This window comes from Salmo salar, chromosome ssa29, assembly GCF_905237065.1.
Source record: "Salmo salar chromosome ssa29, Ssal_v3.1, whole genome shotgun sequence".
Lineage (NCBI taxonomy): Eukaryota > Metazoa > Chordata > Actinopteri > Salmoniformes > Salmonidae > Salmo > Salmo salar.
The window spans coordinates 26,591,041-26,612,106 of NC_059470.1; the positions used below are offsets into that span (position 1 = coordinate 26,591,041).

The window sequence follows — 21,066 nt, forward strand, 5'->3', positions numbered from 1 at the left end:
AATCAACAGGTTGCTACTAGTGTATGTACTGTACTAACAATAGTAGTGAACATACAGGTGATCATGTTAATAAGTATATACACCACAGGAGGTTGGTGGCATCTTATTAAGGGGAGGATGGGCTCGTGGTAATGGCTGGCGTGGAATGGTATCAAATACAGCAAACACGTGGTTTCCATGGGTTTGATGCCATTCCATTTGCTCCGTTCCAGCCATTGTTGTGAGCCGTCCTCCCCTCACCAGCCTCCACTAGTATATGCAGTCACGTCTGAGTGGGTGTGTGAGAGTGACAAAATAATAATTCTGGTGCTGCTGGTTGGACTAGCCTTGCTACGTGTCTCTAATTCCTGTGTGGAATCTGTGGCGCTCCGCCCTTTAGTTTTGTCTGTGAATGTGCTTATTGGGAGAAGGTTTGTCAGACACAACTAGTGAAACTACACACATACATTCCTCTCCTGGACTAGTTTCAGTGACTGCAGTAATTATTTAAAGTATGTCGCTAGATAGTTTTGATTAGTTACTGAACTGTGATGTTTTTGCAGTACAGCTGTTTTTTAAATCCCTTGGGTGCTCATGCAGGTGATGAAGGCTCAGCCTTAGGTTGGGCAGGTACAATAAATCATATTCTCAGAATTTGCCTGTTTAAAAAATATAATAGCTTGATGTATTGTGTCCTGTGCCTGCCAATGAACATTCTTTGAAATTGGAGTAGAGAGAAGTGATTTGGTAATGCACCTCTAGAACAAGATCTGTGAGGTTGGAACAGAACAGAGAATGATGGCTCTTTTTAGACCTGTTTGACAGCCATCAGTTAAAGTATGCAAATGGTAATGAGCAAAGCATGACCATGGTGACAACTCCTTCAATGTATTTTCCTCTATGGGCTGGGTCAGGTGAAAAATTAATGCTATGTTCACAACCAAGTGGGAAGGTGGTAATTACCAGTTGTGAAGTCATAAATAGAAGTTGGATGCATTCACATTCGTTGAGAAGTGCTGATTGACTAATGGCAAACATTAACCATAAACTAAAAGTACAGCTATCATGCTTGTGAACAAATTACTGTGTTCAAAAACCATTAGTAGATTGCTTTTTATAAGTAATATTTTGTTGCATTTAACTGCTGTAAATGCTGAAATCCAGGTAATTTCCTTAGTAGGTGGTGTCAGAGTTCAACATGTGGAAGAAGTCGGAGCTCATGGATGAGAGACTAGTTTCCCACTAGTAATTACCAGTTGGATGGCCGTTCAACTGATTTTTTCTCCATCGTACTCAAAAGTGGTAAATACCACCTTCCCACGTGGTTATGAACGCAGCATCAGTCCACTCGTCTCACCTGTTATCAGGTGGATGGGTTTGCAGCACATATAGGCTATTTATGACGCCACACATTTATTTAAAGAACCTACCGGTGCACCTTGCTGAAGGAAAGGCCTGAGTTAGTTTTGCATGAATGACACTTGTCAAACGGAGCTGGTGGTGACATGCTTACAGGAATCTGGGTCTTCACAAAGCTTCATCCCGGACTCACATAGGACTCAGTGCAGAAGATAAAGATCTCGTGTCATTTCCAGGTAGGTTATGAATGTGCACCGTCTTTTACCTGCTTATTACTGATGTTGTATCGCACAGATCAGATATGTGCCGCTTTCAAAACAACTTGAAAAAAAACGAGCTCTGATTGGGAAAAAATGTTTTGAACTATCATCCAACTCGCTATTCCAAGTCGTTAACTTTTGTATTGAAAGCAGCTATGTTGACGGATGATGAGGAATTTGACAACTGGCCTGGTAATGATGCGATCACGCACTATTGCGACGTTCAAGTACTAGTCGGAACTAAGAAAACTCGGACATTTACGACTGGTTAACTGGTTGAACGCGGCACGTGTATAACTACAACCAGTTAGTAAGTCGGAAATTTCTGAGTTTCCTAGTTCCAACGTCCATCTAAACGTGGCATGTAGGCCCGTATGCCGACGTAATTTTGGCACGGTGGACGAGCAAATACTTATCTCCCTTTACGCAGTGTTTAGCTATCATACAAAGAATCTTGTTAATCACTTGAGAATCGCACTGCTAAAATGCTTGCTCTTGATGTGCAGTCTTTTGAATGCACTGCAGAACAAAATGGAAATGAAAAGTTTGCCTGAGAGAGCAGAATATAAATATGTATTCAAAGTGATATTTTTGGGGGATTACTGATCAGAATGTATCAAATCAATTCATAGGACTATTGATATTAAATAGTCTCACAACATTTCTCCTTCAGCCACATTGGTTTTAGGAATCTAGGTGAACGACAATGTTTCTCCTGTGTGACAGGCAGGGCAGGATAAACCAGTTTTGTTGTGCCTCTTTGTGCTCCCACTCTCTCTCATCAGAAAGGTGGGTTAAGGAGAGTCCTGCATAGGATATCAATTCCATCCTCATACCTCTTAGCATGGTCTGCAAAGTTTGATCGTCTTCAGTGGAGACCAGCCATGAACAAACAAATCCCTTTATAGCAGCAGGATGTCCAGTCTAGTAGTCCTGCTATAATGACATGGACTGCTGGAATTATCTTGTGTGCTAAAGCTACTAGGCCTCTATCTCTACTACCCAGTCAGCGGAACAGTGGATCTGATGGACCAGGTGTCCCGGTCAGGGGTGGGCACTGATGTCACAGACGAGACAGCCTCCATGGGGGAGTACAGGTGGAGCTCTGATGATCATGAGGTAAGATACAGGGAGCCCTTCTGTTTACCTGTCTGTGACTATCATGCACTTACCCCTACATAGTATACACAGGAGGTTGGTGGCACCTTAATTGGGGAGAACAGGCTCGTGGTAATGACTGGAGTGTAATGGTATCAAAAACACCAAACACATGGTTTCCAGGTGTTTGATGCCATTCCCTTTGCTCCGTTCTGGCCATTATTATGAGCCGTTCTCCCCTCAGCAGCCTCCTATAGTATAGCATGCCATGAAGCCTGCCGACTCCCCACTCATACACACATCAACTGTTCCTGCCCTCTAGTGGAGAAGACCATTCTGACTATTCTCTCATGTATTATGTAGACATATCATTAGTAATTGACTTGATGAACTAGTGACAGAACTACATGGGGTGGCAGGTAGCCTAGTGGTTAGTGTGTTGGACTAGTAACCGAAAGGTTGCTGGATCGAATCCTCGAGCTGAAAAGGTACAAATCTGTCGTTCTTCCCCTGAACAAGGCAGTTAACACACTGTTCCTAGGCCGTCATTGAAAATAAGAATTTGTTCATAACTGACTTGCCTAGTTAAATAAAGTTTACATGTAGTTCAACTAGTAATTCAAATCTAGGTAGTGTTTTCAGTGGTTCTTTACTTTGTTTCGCCATGCAGTGGTGTAACTAATTACTGGAACTAGACAATTTTATTTTTGCAAAAAAACTATGGGTGAAGTAGGCAATTTCCTTTTGGGCATCAGGCCTGCTTAATTCTCACTTCAAACATCCTTTTTGTGTTTATTAGGCTGAATGACACGTTAATGTACAGTGCCTTCGGAAAGTATTCAGACCCCTTGACTTTTTCCACATTTTGTTACAGCCTTATTCTAAAATTTATTAAATAGTTTCCCCCCCTCAATCTACACACACTACCCCATAATGACAAAGCAAAAAGAGGTTTTTAGAAATGTTGGCAAATGTATTACAAATAAAACTTAAATCACATTTACATAAGAATTCAGACCCTTCACTCAGTACTTTGTTGAAACCCATTTGGCAGCGATTACAGCCTTGAGTGTTCTTGGGTATGACGCTACAAGCTTGGCACACCTATATTTGGGGAGTTTCTCCCATTCTTCTCGGCAGATCCTCTCAAGCTGTCAGGTTAGATTGCGAGCGTTGCTGCACAGCTATTTTCAGGTCTCTCCAGAGATGTTTGATCGGGTTGAAGTCCGGGCTCTGGCTGGGCAACTCAAGGACATTCAGTCTTGTCCCGAAGCCGCTCCTGTGTTCTCTTCGCTGTGTACTTAGGGTTGTTGTCCTGTTGGAAGGTGTACCTTCGCCCCAGTCTGAGGTCCCGTGTGCTCTGGAGGAGGTTTATCAAAGATCTCTCTGTATTTGCTCCGTTCATCTTTGCCTTGATTCTGACTAGTCTCCCAGTCCCTGCCACTGAAAAACATCCACACAGCATGCTACCACCACCATGCTTCACCGTGGGGATGGTGCCAGGTTTCCTCCAAATGTGCCTCTGGCATTTAGGCCAAAGAGTTCAATCTTGGTTTCATCAGACCAGATAATCTTGTTTCTCATGGTCTGAGAGTCCTTTAGGTGCCTTTTGGCAAACTCCAAGCGGGCTGTCATGTGCCTTTTACTGAGGAATGGCTTCCGTCTGGCCACTCTACCATAAAGGTCTGATTGGTGGAGTGCTGCAGAGATGGTTGTCCTTCTGGAAGGTTCTTCTATCTCCACAGAGGAACTCTAGAGCTGTCAGTCACTCTTGTTCTTGGTCACCTCCCTGACCAAGGCCCTTCTCCTGATTGCTCAGTTTGGCTGGGAGGCCAGCTCTAGGAAGAGTCTTGGTGATTCCAAAGTTCTTCCATTTATGAATGATGGAGGCCACTGTGTTCTTGGGGACCTTCAATGCTGTAGACGTTTTTGGTACCCTTCCTGAGATCTGTACCTCGATACAATCCTGTCTCTGACCTCATGGCTTGGTTTTTGCTCTGACATGCACTGTCAACTGTGGGACCTTTATATAGACAGACAGGTGTGTGCCTTTCCAAATCATGTCCAATCAATTGAATTTACCACAGCTGGACTCCAATCAAGTTGCAGAAACATCTCAAGGATGATCAATGGAAACCAGATGCACCCAAGCTCAAATACGAGTCACAGAGCAAAGTGTCTGAATAGTTATGTAAATTAAGGTATTTCTGTTTATGATTTTTAATACATTTGCTAAAATTTCAACAACAAAAAAAATTTGCTTTGTCATTCTGGGGTATTGTCTAGGTTGCTGAGGATTTTAAAAAAAATAATCCATTTTAGAATAGGGTTGTAACACAGTGGAAAAAGTCAAGGAGTCTGAATACTTTCCGAAGGCACTGTATAACCCCAAACAGATATGCTGTTGCAATTTGTAGTCTATGACATTTCAGATTTACATATAATTTCTCAGGAAGTAGTTTGAATGTAGTGAACGACTTTTTCATAGGGGTAGCTTTAGTGTAGCGTAACTTATTTCGTTGTGAATTAATTGCTTGGTAATAGATATTTTCAGAGTAGCTTCCCCAACACTGACAATGTACAAAGCTTGTGGGGTGATACTGTTTTTCAGCTGCATTAGTGTTCAGTTCTTGGCCTTCTCTGTATTTACTGAATACCGAGAGCATATTGACCAATTGTCAGATTAATATATTCCATATACAGAATAAAAATAACTGAATTCAACAGAGGTTCAGCCAGGATGACCTCTTGTAGTAATTAGTATTCAAATGAGTTTTGATGTGATTCTAATGTTATTTCTGCAGCCTGTTAATCAGAGATCTGACCCTCAGGGCCAGTGTCTGGCCACCCCCCAAGCCCTGCCTGCCCCCACCTACAAACAGAGGGTTGAGGAGTTTAGGAAGCTGTTCAGAGAACTGCCCGAGTCAGAGAGACTCATCGTGGGTGAGTTGTTGTGTGTGTGTGTGTGTGTGAGAGAAAATGAGAAAGAGAAGCCAGAAACGGCTCCCCTATCACCATCTCTCAGTAACAAAACATATCGGCACCACTCTCACCAGACTTCCTATATACAGCTTACCTGCATATACCAGCACACCTGTACCTTACCTGTGTCTAAGTGTATACCTGTCTCTTGCTGCGTCCCGTGTATTTTCCCCAGACTACACCTGTGCCCTCCAGAGAGACATTCTACTGCAGGGACGCCTCTACCTGTCAGAGAACTGGCTCTGTTTCTATAGCAATGTGTTTTGGGGGACAAAGGTGAGCTCACACATGAGGGAAAGGAAAAATAAAGGCACAGTTTTCTGTTTAGGGGATGAATTAAATTGGATAATGATATATCGTAAATATGTGTATATATTGCATTATTCTGGTCGTGTTAAGGATGTGCTCTGTGGTCGTAGATAGCCTTGACTCTGAGGGACATCACTGTGCTCTGTGGTCGTAGATAGTCTTGACTTTGAGGGACATCAAGGCCATGTACAGAGAGAAGACCGCACGGCTGATTCCCAACGCCATTCAGATCTGCACAGACTCGGAGAAGGTACAGTCACTCAAACACCACCTGGGTTCTGTTCAATTTCCCTGGATAGATGCACTAACGCCTTGGACCAGAGCTAAGAGACCCTGTGCTTTTCATGGTTTAACCCATCAAGCAACTTTTCATGCTCAAGAGTACAGCTGCAGCACTGACAAAATAACATGCTACTTACCCCTTCTGTCTATCCTCAATGCAAACCAATAGATGGTTATCACTGCAATAATATTAAAGCAAAACTCCACACAAAAACTATATTGTAGTATATCCCAACATTTTTTGACATGCAAAACATTTTGGGACTAATATTTTTGGGGGAATCATATGAAGCAAAATGCATCATACTGGCTGTATTTCTGTATTTTATTTCAGTAGTTATATATCTTGAAAACTTGATTGCTGATATGCAAAACAGCCAGTTTTGGGGTGGAATTTTAATTTGAACTGAAGCGTCTGTCTCTCTTCTGTACAGTTGTTCTTCACTTCCTTCACGTCCAGAGAGAAGAGTTACCAGGGAGTGTTCCGGATGTGGCAGAACACGCTGATGGACAAGGTGCGGCACAGATCAGCTGACAGCGACCTCATATAACCTCACTTCACTCACTGGGGATGCATCCCAAATGGCACCCTATTCCCTATAAAGTGCACTATTTTTAACCTGGGCCCTGTGCCATATTCAGGACGCACCCTGGGCGTAAAGTACTGTTAGCTATTGCAGGTCCATGGTTCTGTGTATATTGAAACACCATCGGCTTTCCTGTCCAGATAGAGCAGGGTGTTGTATATGGGTTGATGGCTGTCAAAAACACTGGAAATGGGACACCTAGAATGTCCCCTCCTTTCAACACTGAGCCATTTTCCACACCCAGATACAGACCATCCCCTCCCAACACTGTGCCATCTACCACACCCAGATACAGACCATCCCCTCCCAACACTGTGCCATCTACCACACCCAGTTACAGACTATCCCCTCCCAACACTGTGCCATCTACCACACCCAGATACAGACCATCCCCTCCCAACACTGTGCCATCTACCACACCCAGTTACAGACTATCCCCTCCCAACACTGTGCCATCTACCACACCCAGTTACACACTATCCCCTCCCAACACTGTGCCATCTACCACACCCAGTTACACACTATCCCCTCCCAACACTGTGCCATCTACCACACCCAGATACAGACTATCCCCTCCCAACACTGTGCCATCTACCACACCCAGTTACACACTATCCCCTCCCAACACTGTGCCATCTACCACACCCAGTTACAGACTATCCCCTCCCAACACTGAGCCATCTACCACACCCAGTTACACACTATCCCCTCCCAACACTGTGCCATCTACCACACCCAGTTACACACTATCCCCTCCCAACACTGTGCCATCTACCACACCCAGTTACACACTATCCCCTCCCAACACTGTGCCATCTACCACACCCAGTTACACACTATCCCCTCCCAACACTGTGCCATCTACCACACCCAGTTACACACTATCCCCTCCCAACACTGTGCCATCTACCACACCCAGATACAGTCTATCCCCTCCCAACACTGTGCCATCTACCACACCCAGATACAGACTATCCCCTCCCAACACTGTGCCATCTACCACACCCAGTTACAGTCTATCCCCTCCCAACACTGTGCCATCTACCACACCCAGATACAGACTATCCCCTCCCAACACTGTGCCATCTACCACACCCAGTTACACACTATCCCCTCCCAACACTGTGCCATCTACCACACCCAGATACAGACTATCCCCTCCCAACACTGTGCCATCTACCACACCCAGTTAGTCTATCCCCTCCCAACACTGTGCCATCTACCACACCCAGATACAGACTATCCCCTCCCAACACTGTGCCATCTACCACACCCAGATACAGACTATCCCCTCCCAACACTGTGCCATCTACCACACCCAGATACAGACTATCCCCTCCCAACACTGTGCCATCTACCACACCCAGTTACAGTCTATCCCCTCCCAACACTGTGCCATCTACCACACCCAGTTACAGTCTATCCCCTCCCAACACTGTGCCATCTACCACACCCAGTTAGTCTATCCCCTCCCAACACTGTGCCATCTACCACACCCAGATACAGACTATCCCCTCCCAACACTGTGCCATCTACCACACCCAGATACAGACTATCCCCTCCCAACACTGTGCCATCTACCACACCCAGTTACAGTCTATCCCCTCCCAACACTGTGCCATCTACCACACCCAGATACAGACTATCCCCTCCCAACACTGTGCCATCTACCACACCCAGTTACAGACTATCCCCTCCCAACACTGTGCCATCTACCACACCCAGTTACAGTCTATCCCCTCCCAACACTGTGCCATCTACCACACCCAGATACAGACTATCCCCTCCCAACACTGTGCCATCTACCACACCCAGTTACACACTATCCCCTCCCAACACTGTGCCATCTACCACACCCAGTTACACACTATCCCCTCCCAACACTGTGCCATCTACCACACCCAGTTACACACTATCCCCTCCCAACACTGTGCCATCTACCACACCCAGTTACACACTATCCCCTCCCAACACTGTGCCATCTACCACACCCAGTTACAGACTATCCCCTCCCAACACTGTGCCATCTACCACACCCAGTTACAGTCTATCCCCTCCCAACACTGTGCCATCTACCACACCCAGATACAGACTATCCCCTCCCAACACTGAGCCATCTACCACACCCAGTTACACACTATCCCCTCCCAACACTGTGCCATCTACCACACCCAGTTACACACTATCCCCTCCCAACACTGTGCCATCTACCACACCCAGTTACACACTATCCCCTCCCAACACTGTGCCATCTACCACACCCAGTTACAGACTATCCCCTCCCAACACTGTGCCATCTACCACACCCAGTTACACACTATCCCCTCCCAACACTGTGCCATCTACCACACCCAGATACAGTCTATCCCCTCCCAACACTGTGCCATCTACCACACCCAGATACAGACTATCCCCTCCCAACACTGTGCCATCTACCACACCCAGTTACAGTCTATCCCCTCCCAACACTGTGCCATCTACCACACCCAGATACAGACTATCCCCTCCCAACACTGTGCCATCTACCACACCCAGTTACACACTATCCCCTCCCAACACTGTGCAATCTACCACACCCAGATACAGACTATCCCCTCCCAACACTGTGCCATCTACCACACCCAGTTCAGTCTATCCCCTCCCAACACTGTGCCATCTACCACACCCAGATACAGACTATCCCCTCCCAACACTGTGCCATCTACCACACCCAGATACAGACTATCCCCTCCCAACACTGTGCCATCTACCACACCCAGATACAGACTATCCCCTCCCAACACTGTGCCATCTACCACACCCAGATACAGACTATCCCCTCCCAACACTGTGCCATCTACCACACCCAGATACAGTCTATCCCCTCCCAACACTGTGCCATCTACCACACCCAGTTAGTCTATCCCCTCCCAACACTGTGCCATCTACCACACCCAGATACAGACTATCCCCTCCCAACACTGTGCCATCTACCACACCCAGATACAGACTATCCCCTCCCAACACTGTTCAATCTACCACACCCAGTTACAGTCTATCCCCTCCCAACACTGTGCCATCTACCACACCCAGATACAGACTATCCCCTCCCAACACTGTGCCATCTACCACACCCAGTTACAGACTATCCCCTCCCAACACTGTGCCATCTACCACACCCAGTTACAGTCTATCCCCTCCCAACACTGTGCATCTACCACACCCAGATACAGACTATCCCCTCCCAACACTGTGCCATCTACCACACCCAGTTACAGTCTATCCCCTCCCAACACTGTGCCATCTACCACACCCAGTTACAGTCTATCCCCTCCCAACACTGTGCCATCTACCACACCCAGATACAGACTATCCCCTCCCAACACTGTGCCATCTACCACACCCAGTTACAGTCTATCCCCTCCCAACACTGTGCCATCTACCACACCCAGATACAGACTATCCCCTCCCAACACTGTGCCATCTACCACACCCAATTACACACTGCCCCCCCCCCTTGCAACACTGTTGTCACCATGGTTTTGGTTGTCTCGACAGCAAGCATTTCTATAGCAAGGGCATTTCTATAAGTAGGAGTTATGTTAAGCACAGATCTAGGATCATCTTCCCCTCACTCAATCCTACCCTTGATAACAAAGTATAAATACGGTAATAAGTTAAACTGACCTTGGCTCTGTGTCTAAAAGTCAACGTGTTCCCGGTAATCACCTATGGAATGGCATTGATCCAGTGAAGTAAATCAACGACTAGATAACTCTGCAACATGGACACTATCTGGTTATCACAGCTCCATGCAACCTATCTGGAGTCCTATGTAGTATGCAAGGCTTTTGTGACTTTACCCTGGCAGACTGCTCTTATCTAATCAATCCTGAATACACACCATGCTCCTCGGACTGGCCCCATGCCCCTAACATTCGGTTATTATGTAGTATACAAGGGGAATAGAATGGCATAATTTAAAAAAATGATGTACTGGCTCTTTTGATAGCAAAGTGGCGATAAAACATTCTAGCACCTAGAATGAATGCAGCCTCTATGGCCAACTAGTGCAATACCCGGAAGACTGTGGACCAAGGGAATTACGCTGTGCAAACAACTCCACAATAACACTAGTGTGGCTCGGGAGTTAGCGGGTGACAGTAAAGTTCAATGACCCCTATAGGTGTGGCTAGGAAGGTTTATTTGCTTAAGACAGAACCTGCCCCCAGGAAAGAGCTGTCTTATTACCTATCCATTCTTCAGGGCAGTCGTTCGCATTACGCCCCAAGAGGCTATTCATCAACCGATCTGATTTTTGTTGTCACTGAACCAGAGTTTTGGCATTCAGTAGAGCTGATATCGAGGCTACGTATCTCTGTATCAATGGGTGGAGCGCTCGTGTTCCAATTGTCGGGCTGAGGGCGCTAGGACTTCCTGATTGTTTTGTGACAGCGTACAGGTTATTACAGTTCAGTCCAGAGACCAGAACAGAGTAATGGCTACAGAGAAGTAAGTAAAACATCTTTTAAAATTGTTATTTTGACTTGATTGGTAACAAGTGACTGATTATTCATCTAAATTATGATCAGGTGTGTGTAATTTGGATTGAAGAAACTGGTTCTATATGGGGCTTGCTTGAATGGATTCTGTTGCATGGGCAGGGCTGGATTTGGGGCCCCGGGGCACCTACTATATTTGCATTTATTTTTTTAAGCTAATCTGCAATTCTACATATTTTCTCATGGCTTATGACGTGTTTTATATGCTGTCTTGGGGGCCTCTGACCTCCAGGGCAGGTGCCCTGCGTGCCTGTTCGTAAATCTATCCCTGTGCGTAGGAAATCAATCATAATAAATGGGTTTTTTGAACGATTGAACATACTCAAAATACATCTACATTTAAACATTTACTTATTATTCTCCCTCCATATAGTTTAAAAAATATACTTTGTTTGTTTATGGACACTATGACAAACACAATCTACACTCAGCAAAAAAAGAACGTCTTCTCACTGTCAACTGTGCTTATTTTCAGCAAACTTAACATGTGTAAATATTTGTATGAACATAAGATTCAACCACTGAGACATAAACTGAACAAGTACCACAGACATGTGACTAACAGAAATTTACTAATGTGTCCCTGAACAAAGGGAGGGGGGTCAAAATCAAAAGTAACAGTCAGTATCTGGTGTGGCCACCAGCTGCATTAAGTACTGCACAGTACAGACATTGCAATTTATTGCCACATCTGCAGTCCTCACGCCTCCTTGCAGCATGCCTAAGGCACATTCATGTAGATGAGCAGGGACCCTGGGCATCTTTCTTTTTGGTGTTTTTCAGAGTCAGTAGGAAGGCCTCTTTATTGTACTAAGTTTTCATAACTGTGACCTTAATTGACTACCGTCTGTAAGCTGTTAGTGTCTTAACGACCGTTCCACAGATGCATGTTCATTAATTGATTATAGTTCATTGAACAAGCATGGGAAACGGTGTTTAAACCCTTTACAATGAAGATCTGTGAAGTTATTTGGATTTTACAAAATATCTTTGAAAGACAGGGTCCTGAAAAAGGGCCGTTTCTTTTTTTTGCTGACTTTATTTTGTAGCTATTAGTCAATAGCTATAGGCTACAATTTTTACTAAGCAAGGAAGCAGCCATCGTCTTAGCGTCAGTTCTTTATATAATTGTTTCTTAAGCGCTAATCTACAGTGAGTTGATTTTTGATATCTTGTGACATCAGTGTGGAGCAGGTTAGGGCTGTTTTGTTTGGTTGAAACTAAGACTGGAGGTGATGTGAGATTCCTGCACAGGTGGAAAATGGTTGTCATGTTGGGAAGCCAGACAGAGGAATTAATCCTCATGATTTTGACTATTGAGATTCAGCTCTTGCAAGCTATAGCCTACAAGCATCTGATGGATGATGGAACTGTGTACACTGAAATCAGTTGCTTTTCCATGATATCAAAAATCTAATCAAGCCCCACTGTTTGCTGTGTGCCAACCTCCGTTCCACCCAATTAAACCCCATCTCTCCTCTGTCCTCTCTCTCCTAGCCACTGACTAGTCTGGAGCTGTGGCTGGTGGTCAAGCAGCACTATGGTAATGACCTGGGCCTGAGCCATGAAGAAATGGAGAGTCTACAGGGATCAGCAGAATCAACCACGCAGACACACACCAGGTAAGGACTAGGAGGACTCTTCATCTATCAATCTAATCTAATACGCAATGGTGAAAAGCATGCATTCACCTACATCTGTCTAACTGACACATTTCTTTAATCTGTTTCCCCATCTGGTCCCTGGCAGCCTGACCATGAGGCCCGGTGGAGAGGACTCTGGGAGGCTGGAAAGGCCGTCTACTCTGCGCCTCCAGCCAGGGGATCAGGGCTCCTTTGAGCCCAACACGACCCAGGGAGAGGACCTACCCTCACCCCTCGGACAGAGCACCGCCAATTCGAGGAATGCGGTACGACACCTGGCATGTTAACGTCACAAAAGGCTTGAATGATATTAAGTGATCTCTGTAGAGGCATACTGTCTCCATATTGTTTCTTCATTGTCTGAGTTTTGCAAGTGAAGGACGAGTCCCATTGATGGCATACACGTACATAGCAAGGCTTCCATAGCCAGAGTGACAGAAAGAGTGCCATTGTTTGTGTCCTACAGGATGATGCTCACAGCACCTCGTCTCAGTGCACTCCTGACCCATCACTGGACCGCTCTGCCCCGGAGAGGGTCTCCAAGCGCTCAGAGCTCTCTCTGGACCTCAACACTAACCTGGACCACTTCTCTGAACAGAGTGGCTCGGAGAGTGCAGAGGAGGGTGAGAATGATTCCCAAATGTGTTTGTTAAATGCATGCATCTTTAGAGTATGTGTTTGTGTGATGCTATTGACCCCATCTTAGATGTGTTTTCAGAGGCATTCCTCAGATCATGTTAACCCCCCTCCCTGTGTATCTTATAGAGGAGAGGGTGTGTGTCTCTGAGCAGCAGGGCAGGCTCTATGTAAACAAGGTCTTCAACATCAGTGCAGAGAAGATGTTTGAGCTGCTCTTTACCGACTCCCACTTCATACGAAGATTCATGAACGCCAGGAAGATCACCAGTGAGTCATCACCCCATCCACTCAACACTCCCTGTTATGTCACAGTCCTCAACACTCCCTGTTATGTCACAGTCCTCTGATTAGGATGGATTACTCATCACAAGCTATCTTTTTAATGTGAATGCCAGAGAGTTGTTGTCATTTCTAAATTGGGGATGTGCACAATGAGGAGCCACAGTGGCTCCCGGGTCTGCATGCAGTACCCACACATGCTGTCAAAGCCTTTTGGGGGCCCTAAGTGAAAATTTGTTGGGAGGGCCCCTCTGCCTTACTAAGCAATGGTGGAGGGGCAGAGAGAAATGTGCAGTTTTACAGAAGGTTTGCTGCAATTCTACACAGTTTGCCATGGGGCAGAGAGATACACTTTCCAGTTTTAAATATATCTGAGTGAGAGTGACTAACAAAATGTAATGGGGCCCCCCCAGTCAGTTATTTGTCCATGATTGCTTGAAGTTTAGATTGGTAAATGAATCTATAAAATGTTAGCTGGCTTGGCTAGACAAGTGACTGACATAAGAGAAACTGCGGATGTACAAGCAAATGTTGAAATTTAGTTGAGACCCCGACTGAGTATTTTTGGGGGGAGGAGATTGAGCCGCAGGCCTACAAAAGGGGGGCCGTATGTGTCCATCCCTGGTCTAAATTATGTGTTTGTGCGTGTGTGTGAAATAATGCAAACCTTTCCATCTCAGTGCAGTACCAAATAGAATAATAGGTGTGTTTTGTTAACCTATGTGTGATTGTCTTCAGATGCCAGCTTTGCCCCGTGGCAGAGTGAAGCGTCAGGCGCCATGAAGAGGAGTCTCAATTACACCATCGCCATCACCAACCCTCTGGTGGGCAAGTTCTCCACCGCCACAGAGAACCAGGTGAGCCCAGGTCTGCAGGGTGTGTGTTTCTAGTAGTGTGTTTTCCAGAGTGTGTAACTCTGTTGTCCTATCAGATCCTGTACAAGGAATCCAGGGAAGGTCAGTACTACCTCGTCGACGCGGAGGTCTACACACACGACGTCCCGTACCACGACTACTTCTACACTCAGAACCTCTACTGTATCATCCGCCACTCCAAACACAAGTGTCGACTCAGGTGAGCAGCAGTGACAACACACCCTTCAGACATTTAATATTTGCTCGGTTTACTTTAGTGTGAAGACTTTCAGGGTATTGGGGTTGAGTTTCTCATTGTGGTCAGTCTCAATGTTCAGTGCAAAGGTGCCTTTACATGTTTCCCACTGGGCACAGATGTCAATTCAATGTCTATTCCATGTCGGTTCAACCGACTTTCACTGAACTGATGTGAAAACAAGGTTCATTCAACCAGTGTGTGCCCAGTGGGTTTTGTGTGTCAAAGACCAATAACCTTTAGGCAAGGTAAATTCACTTCCACATATTGCTGGCCTATGTACTGTTGGTTCTCGCTGGTAGCTATTGGTCAGTCTGAATCAGTTCCTGATTACAGAGAAAGAAAATCAGCAGTGTTTGGTACTTGAGAGTTTGTGGTGACTAATTACCCATGTAACAGATTCAATTACAACTGTAGAGTTGCTGTGCTGATGTTGTTCAGGGTGTATACTGATGTGAAGTATAAGAAGCAGCCGTGGGGGCTGGTCAAGTCCTTCATCACCAAGAACTCCTGGAGTGGCCTGGAGGACTACTTCAGACACCTGGGTGAGTAGCAGCCCTGGAGATCTCTTCACTCTTCTTTCTCCCACGCCATCTTTCAGAATATCTCTCTCTCCTTCTCGCTTGGCTAATCTCTGAGTGCATCTTCCTCTGAGAGCGTGTCTTTCTGCCTCTCCATGTCACGTCTCCTCCTCTCTCTGGTGCTCGTTGTCGGTAGTTTACTCATTATTACGCACACCTGTCACCATCGTTACGCGTACCTGCGCCTCATGAGACTCACCTGGACTCATCACCTTCCTGATTATCTCCCCTATATCTATCACTCCCTTTGGTTCTTTCCCCAGGTGTTATTGTTTGTTTCATGTCTGTACGCTACTCGTGTTTCTTGTTTTGTTCTATGTTTGTTTATTAAATTCACTCCCTGTACTTGCTTCCCGATTTGTTAGTGTACGCGTGACACTACACTTTCTCCAATGAGTCTCTGCCTGTGAGTGTGTTGGGTTGGCCATAATAGACTCCTGCTCTCTCTAAGTATGTTGCTGCTTCACTGGTTTCTGTCCACTGCTATCTGCTCTCCTATACTGTATAACGACCCGCCTCTGTCACCCGCTCTCCTATACTGTATAACGACCCGCCTCCGTCACCCGCTCTCCTATACTGTATAACGACCCGCCTCCGTCACCCGCTCTCCTATACTGTATAACGACCCGCCTCCGTCACCCGCTCTCCTATACTGTATAACGACCCGCCTCCGTCACCCGCTCTCCTATACTGTATAACGACCCGCCTCCGTCACCCGCTCTCCTATACTGTATAACGACCCGCCTCCGTCACCCGCTCTCCTATACTGTAACGACCCGCCTCACCCGCCCTATACTGATAACGACCCGCCTCCGTCACCCGCTCTCCTATACTGTATAACGACCCGCCTCCGTCACCCGCTCTACTATACTGTATAACGACCCGCCTCCGTCACCCGCTCTCCTATACTGTATAACGACCCGCCTCCGTCACCCGCTCTCCTATACTGTATAACGACCCGCCTCCGTCACCCGCTCTCCTATACTGTATAACGACCCGCCTCCGTCACCCGCTCTCCTATACTGTAACGACCCGCCTCCGTCACCCGCTCTCCTATACTGTATAACGACCCGCCTCCGTCACCCGCTCTCCTATACTGTATAACGACCCGCCTCCGTCACCCGCTCTCCTATACTGTATAACGACCCGCCTCCGTCACCCGCTCTCCTATACTGTATAACGACCCGCCTCCGTCACCCGCTCCAGTCTCGTCAGAGTAGATCTGAATCAAAGCCCTGCACTCACACAGATTGCACGGCAGTCCTCTCTACATTACCCTTACCACCTCTGTTAGTCATTTATCCACCCCCTTCTTGCAAGACATTTAACCTGAATTTTCCTTTCACCCTATAATGTCATCACAGAATCGGAGCTGATGGAAGAGGAGGCGGAGCTGAACCAGGGAGGCGGAGACCCCGGTAAGACAATTGGCGGGCTGCGTCACCGGCGGAGAAGGACATTCAGTCGGACACTACAGGAGCACCTGAAACCCAGCAACCAGTACAGGCCCGACCTAGATCCTCACAGAGAGGGCAACACGGGTACATGTACTTCTGTTATTTAGCCCTGGACAACCATCTTCTGCACACATGGATAACATTACATATACTATACAAACAATCAGTAATCAATCGCATGACTTGATCACCTACAAAATGCACAGTCATCCATCTTCCAGTCAAGCTGTGTCTCCTATAATGATTTTCTGTCCCCGGTTGTGTGTCAGATCCCATGGATATGAAGGGTCCACAGTGGAACGTTTCTACCATCGTCGCTGGGATGAGCATCATGTAAGTCAACACTCAAAGCGCATCGCTGTAAATCAGCATGCAACTTCTCAATTGTCTGAGTACATTCTGCTCCATGAGCTCAAACAGTACTTAGGCGTGTGTGTATTTGCAGTATATTAGCCAGGTGTTTGTTGAACTGAAATAATCAGAAACCGTACTGCCTCCTCTCTCTCTTCCCAGTATGCTGATCCTAACAGTACTGAACCTGGGTCTGTTCTTTAAGCTGTGGGCCATGGAGGACGTGGTCACACGCGTGTACCTGAGCACCAAGAACCGCCTCCGGGAGAGGACCGAGAGCAGGTAGGCTGCTGCACACTGAGTGAAAGCCTACGCTTATTTCTCTCTGGGTGGCTGTGGCCTTGTGGGAGGACTGAAGGGACTTTTCTGACCAGCATCCCATTGACAGCCCGACTACTCAAAATCTATAACCTAACCTTAAGCAAACCCCTAATCTAACTTTAACCAATTTGAACAAATGAAATATTGGTCTGGTCAGCCACATCCCCTTAGTTTTACCTGACTTGGAAGCATCCTTTCCTTCTCCATTCTTTGGCGTAATCACTGCTCTGACGATTGGGTTGGTGTGAGCTATGTTGAGGAGTTCTCTCTCCTGTTGTCTATGTCCGTCTCCTCAGTTTTGCCCCAGACTTCAGCCCCGGACCGGCCCCTCCACACAGGACCAGAGAGGAGACGCTGCTGCTGAAAGCTGTTCTACAGGACTCCATCAACCTACTGGAGCAGGTGAGCCAGATGACCAGCTGTGTTGGTGTGTCAGTGTCACAGCCTCCCAGGTGACCCCAGCAGGTGTATCTGGACGGTCATTGACCGTTTTCTTCCTCTTTTCTCTACAGCTCCGCTGCTCTCTATTGGTGCTTCAGCAGAACTTTGTAACCAATAGGACAGCAACGCCTCAGTGACGCCGTCACACCTTGTGATCTCACTATGCCCCTGGGGTCGTAAAGGCTACAGGGATGTGCCTCAGGACTCACTCTCCCAAGCAGGGGTGTTGCTATAGGGACTACTCACACACCGACTACTTGTTACTAAGAGCAACAACAGTACAAGTTCCAGGGCCATTGATCGTGTGTTACCAGGTGGATGGATGTTTTTAATGTTCAACTGTTGGTCCTGCGCTGTGGAGGAAGAGAATGGTTCCCAACCATCACCAACACTGGGAGGCGACTGTTGGACTTGGGTTTATGTGAGGTTCTATTGTCTGTTGGGTTAGGGAGTACTTTATTCTTCCTTAATGTTCTGGGGTTACGGTGATTAAGTTGAAGTTCTTCTGGACTACTATATGTTCCTTGCAGTCCCAGCATGCCTCACTGCGTACCCCTTCCATTGCCAAGCTAATCACAGCAGATGAGCCAATTATGCTATAGAAATAAATCCCAACGTAAGATTTTTACTTTTTGCACAGGTGCCTTGTGTACTTTTTATGTTTTTTAGATTTTATTTCGAATATTTTTTTTCAATTAGAAAATACTTTGAATGTAATTTATTAATATTTGGATGGCCGTGGGTTTCTGCTCGTGTAAATGTGAATAATTATGTTGTTTTGGATTGACAGATGACACATTTGTAAATATACAGCAGAGCTCAATATCAGTGTTGTATTTAGAAGGGTGTAATGTTCTGAACACTGCAGATAGAAATGCCTTCTATAAAGCTGTCATGAATCCTTATTCTACATGATGGAGAAGCATGTTTGTTCTACATAATATAGTTCTATCTGAACCTTCTGTAACGTTGCACCCCACTGAACACACGCCCAGGTGAACTTTCTCAGGACTAATTGGTTAGAGCTAAAATATGCAAATAATAATACTGATTGCATTTTGTTAATTACGTTAAAGTCCTGATGACTGTTCCATATACAGTAAGCTAAATTAAGAGGGTTAGTGACTGTTCTGTAATTCATGTTAATTCCACATGATAGTAAAACAAACCCATTCAGGAAGCCACGTCACTCAAACACTGCACTGCTTATGTGTACACCCACTATAAGAATGTGAGCAGCACAAGTTTGAGTGGATTCTGATTCACACTACTGCCTTGTTAGCTTTGTTTTTATTGTTAATCACTATTTACTTTTTCTCAAGCAAATACCACTCGTTGTGTGTGTGGTAAAACGTCATATTGTATGTAAAACCCATCCTTGTTCTATAATTGCACGGGAATCTTCCATAGTTTTGTTTGTTTACATTGCATGAGTGTAAACTATGGCATGTGAATAGTTTAAAAGGGTACACACTAACATTTGTTTTCCACACTATCCCTATATGAAGTTGAATTATGTTGGCTATTTTGCACATTTGTAAGACAGATGTACTGTATTGATGCTTTGAATAAAGAAACCATATTTCTCCACATATTATTGTCAATGTGGGGTGGGTGTCACGCTTGTGTGTAGGAATGGACCAAAGCGCAGCGTGGGTAGAGTGGGTATTATTCCACATATTTTATTTAAATGTGAAACTATGCAAGACATACAAACCGTGACGAGGTGCAAGTAACTCAAAATAATCTCCCACAGAATAAAGGTGGGAAAAACATAAATATGATCCCCAATTAGAGACAATCGATGACCAGCTGCCTTTACTTGGGAATCATACTAAAACCCCAACATAGGAAAAATAAACTAGATAAACCCCCAGTCACGTCCTGACCATCTCTACCATAGAAAATAAGACCACCCTATGGTCAGGATGTGACAGTGGGGGTATGGCATGCTAAAAGCGCTGACTGCACAATCAGCATAACCCATCTTTCTACCTTTATCCTAATTCTCTGGGGAGGGTACATAACAGGATTTACTAACCACATGTGAGTAAAGTGTGTTAGGGGTTACTTCACTTTGTTTAAATACCACCATGCATTTGTGCAGGCAGTCTGAAGGTGAGTGGTTTGTTAGTGTTGGTCTCTTGGGACCATGCACAGATAAACCCCCCTGTGTTTCCATTGTCCGTGAAGTATTTGTACCAGCTCCAGAAGTCTGATGCTGCATATTCCATAACTGTAGTTGAGCGAAGTCCTTAAAGGTAGACTCCAAGAGCTGAAGTAAACCACATGGTGTCTGTCCTCCGCTGTTTTGGCTAAAAGCGTGTGTGAGTGAAATCTTGCATCTCGATATCTGGGGTGCTGCTCGAGGCAATGTAATTTGCTAAGTCTACCTTTAATGTGTAAGAGCACCCACTGTCTTTCAAAATGAATAGGCATTATTGTGGCTGTTGAAATCAACTTGGTTAGAAGAGACAAGTGTTTTAATTTACCGCGGGAGTAAAGACTTTTGACCCAATCCACCTTGCTTCCTAGATCATAGGAAATCCACCATAGCGCAACCCCTCACCGTCAGACAGGAGCCTTACACGGAACCCAAACCGGCTGTGCACGTGCGCTATCATGCATACATTTATTTTGTCCCCCTACACCAAACGCGATCACGACACGCAGGTTAAAATATCAAAACAAACTCTGACATTAATTTGGGGACAGGTCGAAAAGCATTAAATATGAATGGCAATTTTTGCTAGTTAGCTTGCACTTGCTAGCTAATTTGTCCTATTTTGCTAGCTTGCTGTTGCTAACTAATTTGTCCTGGGATATAAACATTGACTTATTTTACCT

General features: G+C 45.7%; 1 protein-coding gene across 5 annotated transcripts; it reads left to right on the forward strand.

Annotated features, from left to right (window-relative positions):
* Window positions 1-1,321: 1,321 nt before the first annotated feature.
* LOC106590473 (protein Aster-C-like) lies at window positions 1,322-19,811 on the forward strand. 5 transcript variants are annotated; one of them, XM_014181537.2, is made up of 18 exons: window positions 1,322-1,574; window positions 2,605-2,717; window positions 5,501-5,639; window positions 5,854-5,954; window positions 6,142-6,237; window positions 6,704-6,784; window positions 12,895-13,019; window positions 13,147-13,306; window positions 13,507-13,663; window positions 13,806-13,946; window positions 14,697-14,815; window positions 14,890-15,032; window positions 15,510-15,613; window positions 17,014-17,190; window positions 17,376-17,439; window positions 17,620-17,739; window positions 18,075-18,180; window positions 18,291-19,811. In XM_014181537.2, the coding sequence occupies exons 2-18, from the start codon at window positions 2,625-2,627 to the stop codon at window positions 18,354-18,356; spliced, it is 1,992 nt and encodes a 663-aa protein (XP_014037012.1). In that variant the 5' UTR covers window positions 1,322-1,574; window positions 2,605-2,624; the 3' UTR covers window positions 18,357-19,811. The 5 variants fall into 5 exon arrangements, with proteins under 5 accessions (XP_014037012.1, XP_014037016.1, XP_014037014.1 ...); XM_014181541.2 differs by having other exon boundaries at window positions 5,528-5,639; XM_014181539.2 differs by having other exon boundaries at window positions 1,362-1,574; window positions 2,384-2,717.
* The last annotated feature ends 1,255 nt before the right edge of the window (window positions 19,812-21,066 follow it).